The 5,160-nt window shown below is 40.8% G+C and overlaps 1 protein-coding gene across 1 annotated transcript in view; it reads right to left on the reverse strand.

The window, feature by feature from the left end:
• Positions 1-5,160, reverse strand: part of ank3a (ankyrin 3a) — a gene marked incomplete in the record, with an annotated part of 124,747 nt that overhangs the window by 72,706 nt on the left and 46,881 nt on the right. Inside the window, 2 exon segments of the mRNA XM_037679764.1 lie at positions 1,526-1,624; positions 1,776-1,877. Of these exon segments, the coding sequence (XP_037535692.1) occupies positions 1,526-1,624; positions 1,776-1,877 (201 nt within the window).

The raw sequence follows: 5,160 nt of genomic DNA on the forward strand, positions 1-5,160 counted from the left end.
ATATATACACAAGTCCCTTAAAATTCAAAAAAATACATCCAGTTGTTCTCACATCATCTGTCACATACAACAAGTTATCAATACCTGGTAAAACAATTACACAGCAGTTTTTTTTCTTTCTATTTTATATACCATATTTATAATATTGTGTTGATGTTTGTACTTTTCTGCAATAGAAAAATAAAATACTTTTGACTAATTTTTCCTCTTTATCTACTCTCTATTCTACTAAGTGTAAATTATGTTTTTGGACTCTGTATGTGCTGAATATTATCTTAAGTTGGAAGAAGAGAAATGGGGAACAAATAGGATCCTTAAATATATAAAAAATAGATAAACAAAATAATAAACTAATCATTAGAAATGCCTTCAATGGGAAAGTTTTTAAATGGGTAAAATAAGACATAGTACATCTTACAAAGTTAAGTCAGGTCTGTTGGGCAGTTCCTTTTTGTTGAAATGTTTCATCTTTCATCCAGAAGACTTCATCAGTCCGAGGAGCCACAACAAACTCAGTTTTATAATTATAGCACCTTCTCATATAGTGGGTCAATCAACCATGCAGTTTGATGGTGCTCAGGAGGTTTCTGTGGTCCGCCCTCTCCCCCGCCTACTCGTTTGAGGCAATCATGACCAAAGTGGTTTAAAATATTCAAAGAATGAAACGTTTCACCAAAAGCAATGGTCCAGAGGACCTGACTTACCGGTAAGTTTGTTAGATTTTTCTACCTGGATTGTTGAGCGTGAATCAGGACACAGTACAGCACAAACTATTTAAATCTACATTACAATTCACACATTTCTCAATTTACAAGGAGCCAAAATAAACAGTAAGAAGACAAGTTTTTTTCAATTTATTTTCAGACATTTAACTCCAAAATCAATGGTCTGGGTACATCAAGGTTTCCTCACAACATCTTCACTATCTGCATAAAATAAAAATGTCTGATAACATTAAAATGCAGTCAGTGACTCAAAATAATCTCTCAGCATCCTTAGGGTCACAGTGCAGTGAGGCTTTAATTGGGGAATTTTCCCTTGATCTTAAATATTTTATTCTGTTTTGTGTTTATGTCAGCACCAGGCATGTGGCCCAGGGCTGAGAAGCTGAACCAGGCGACTAAATTAAAGTGAAAGCCTTCGAGGTACAAATATGAATAATGTTTAAAAAGGTTCTCAACTCTTTTTAGTATTAGAATATAAAGATCTGTCCGTGTGAAAGACCTTCCTTTTATAAAACATAAATTCACCTGCTTTGCGCATTTTGTAGATTTCAAATCACTGGATTGCGCTGAACACATTTTACTTTTCACAATACATTTAACTATTTGCAAAAGCAGTCCATAAAGGGGGTCATCAATTATTGATTTCAGTTTAAACCCAAACAAAGGCTGCACACTTTTACAGCGCAGTCCCACTGCAGCTGGATGCTTCTTAATCCTACAAACACAGCAGCCATCTTTTGTCCTGAATCTAAATATAGTCTTTAGTAGCATCAGTAGGGCGGTGATTAGGTGTGTCTTACCTTTGTGGCAGCATCTACAGTGGCTCCAAGCTTCAGCAGCTCAGCAACAACCTCTACATGCCCCTCTTTGGAGGCCAAATGAAGAGCGTTCAGGCCATTCTGGGGAGGGAATATAGTTTGATGAGTTCGAACAGCTACTACACAAATATATTTCCAACTTGTCCAATAAGATTGTTGTTCAGAGAGAAGTCATTTTTCCAATGAGAGCTACTAATATTACAATTCTGTAGTGACTTTTTCCAAAATCTACCTGATTGCAAATGTTAATCTCAACTCCAGACTTGAGGTAGTCAAGGACTTTTTCAAGGTTCCCTGCCCGGGCAGCTCGCAGGTAACTGGCATTACTATCAGACTAAAGAGAAAGAGAATAGAAGAATGTAAAACAGACAGAGAAGAGGGAAACAAAAAGGGGAAAAATGAGATTATGGCCGCCAAAGTGCCTCTGCACGCAGGCGAACAGAAGTATTACTGTACCAGGTAGAACTCGGTCATAATTTCTCAGACACTTAAAAACATCTCGATGAGGAGGAAAACAAAGCAAGTATCCACAAAAAGTGTCACGTAAAACACAATCCACATAAATCCACTGCTCGGAACGACAAAAACTCCTCAAGCCAAACGCTCCAAAACGTTTCATCCCAGCAATTCTCCTTCAGCATCTATCAGATCTCACACGTCTGATGCTTCAGCTTTGTTGAATCCAAATGTCTCCTCTTCCTATAGGAAGTTCAGCGAGCAGGTGGTCCTCAGAGCCCTTTTCTTTCCCCACAGAGACCTCTGCTGCAGCCACCAGTGAAACGGTTCGTCAGAGAACCTTGCTGTGCTATGAGAGAAGCAGTGCACCTTCTATTCTGCTTGGCTGTCCTTTATTCCACTACAGAAATAGAGCTTTGCACACTAAAATAAAAACTGCTGAGGTAAGCATGTTTTCACTCCTGTTACAAACGTTGGAGCATGTGAGAGGAGGAGACAGGAGGAGAAGCAAGAGGCTTAAAGAAGGATGAGATAAGGAAAGACTAATGGAGGGAGACAACCAAAAGGGTAAAAAGATGACATGGAGGTTGTGTTTTTTTTTTTTTCAATGTTTGTATTTGTTTCTTGGACATCAAGTTTGACATAAAATAGCACTCAGCAAACTTTTTTTTTTTTTTTACTTCCTTCTTTGTGCCATAAGAAGCATTTTGTGAAATGGAGCTGCTGAGATCAGGAGGGAGAGAAACTGGGATAAGATTCTTCATAACAGAAGCCCCAAACCCACATTCCTCATCAAAATCCCAGACCTGCCTTGACCCCAGAGACACCCAGCAGGACTGAACTACCTGATCAGTCTGATCCAAAGTTGGGTTCTCCCCATCCACCATGTCTGTCCTAAAATAACTCTGGCCCAACACCAACATGTGACTAAACAGGTCATCCTTCATCACACTGTTCCACTGATATTCTGTAAATAAAAGTGCAAGAAGTAAAGATTCACATTTGCTCGTGCAGGCATGTGAGGAAAAACAAATTATTAGCAGATGAAGCCATGTTAACTGGAAGCTCAGTCATTTCCTGATTGCAAGAAACCATCAGGCTTACTCTCATATCTCTATGGCCAATCGTCTTATATCTAGACATGTTTTGTTCCTTTTTCCATGTCATCAACTCTCAGTGGACCTTCTGATAGCCCAGAACCACTAATGATGTTTCTGCTCTAGACATGAGAAAAGTCACATGAAAGAGAATGAACCAAACGTAAAACTGCAGTTCTCCAAACTCCATTAGAATCAGTGGGGATAATATATGAGGAAGTTCTGCAGTGAAAGTCTGAGTCATAGACAGAAGTTCAAATGAGAATGAGTTCTCCTACAGACAGTCAGGACATAGATGCCCTTCACATTAACATGTTAAGAAATGTTGGCTTCTGTTAACTCTGACTGCAACGCCAACATACTGTCATCACGTTGTGCTGCACGTGAAGCCCCTGCACTTTAACTGACATGCTACAGTTCCTTTAGCTGTTATGTTGATATTAGTGTAATATACAGCACAAGTTGTGTCCGGATTTGTTAAACAAAACATGCATCAAAAACAGGTAAAGAAAAAAAAAAAATATATATATACACACACACACATATATACACACCCAGCCAGCCATTATCTTTACCCGCTTCTTCCTTTTTGGGTCACAGGGGTCACTGGTGCCCATGTCAAGCTATCACTGTGTGAGAGGTGGAGGACACCCAGGACAAATCTCCAGTCCATCACAGGGACACATACAGGTCCTTCTCAAAAAATTAGCATATTGTGATAAAGGTCATTATTTTCCATAATGTAATGATCAAAATGAAACTTTCATATATTTCAGATTCATTGCACACCAACTGAAATATTTCAGGTCTTTAATTGTTTTAATACTGATGATTATGGCATACAGCTCATGAAAACCCAAAATGCCTGTCCCAAAAAATTAGCATATCATGAAAAGGTTTTCTAAACAAGCTATTAACCTAACCATCTGAATCAACGACGTAACTCTAAACACCTGCAAAAGATTCCTGAAGCTTTTAAAAACTCCCAGCCTTGTTCATTACTCAAAACCGCAATCATGGGTAAGACTGCCGACCTGACTGCTGTCCAGAAGGCCATCATTGACACCCTCAAGCAAGAGGGTAAGGCACAGAAAGAAATTGCTGAACGAATAGGCTGTTCCCAGAGTGCTGTATCAAGGCACCTCAGTGGGAAGTCTGTGGGAAGGGAAAAGTGTGGCAGAAAACGCTGCACAACGAGAAGAGGTGACTGGACCCTGAGGAGGATTGTGGAGAAGGGCCGATTCCAGACCTTGGGGGACCTGCGGAAGCAGTGGACTGAGTCTGGAGTAGAAACATCCAGAGCCACCATGCACAGGCGTGTGCAGGAAATGGGCTACAGGTGCTGCATTCCCCAGGTCAAGCCACTCTTCTGCGTCAGAAGCATCTCACCTGGGACTGCTGCTGAGTGGTCCAAAGTTATGTTCTCTGATTACAGTAAATTTTGCATTTCCTTTGGAAATCAACGTCCCAGAGTCTGGAGGAAGAGAGGAGACACAGAATTCACATTGCTTGAGGTCCAGTGTCATGTTTCCACAGTCACTGGGGTGTCATGTCAGCTGCTGGTGTTGGTCCACTGTGTTTTATCAAGCGCAGGGTCAATGCAGCTAGCTATCAGGAGATTTTGGAGCACTTCATGCTTCCATCTGCTGAAAAGCTTTATGGAGATGAAGATTTCATTTTTCAGCACGACCTGGCACCTGCTCACAGTGCCAAAACCACTGGTAAATGGTTTACTGACCATGGTATTACTGTGCTCAATTGGCCTGCCAACTCTCCTGACCTGAACCCCATAGAGAACCTGTGGGATATTGTGAAGAGAAAGTTGAGAGACGCAAGACCCAACACTCTGGATGAGCTTAAGGCCGCTATCGAAGCATCCTGGGCCTCCATAACACCTCAGCAGTGCCACAGGCTGATTGCCTCCATGCCACGCCACATTGAAGCAGTCATTCATGCAAAAGGATTCCCGACCAAGTATTGAGTGCATAACTGAACATGATTATTTGAAGGTTGGCGTTTTTTGTATTAAAAACACTTGTCTTTCATTGGTGGGATGAAATATGC

This window comes from Nematolebias whitei, chromosome 1, assembly GCF_014905685.2.
Source record: "Nematolebias whitei isolate Nwh7 chromosome 1, NemWhi1, whole genome shotgun sequence".
Classification (NCBI taxonomy): domain Eukaryota; kingdom Metazoa; phylum Chordata; class Actinopteri; order Cyprinodontiformes; family Rivulidae; genus Nematolebias; species Nematolebias whitei.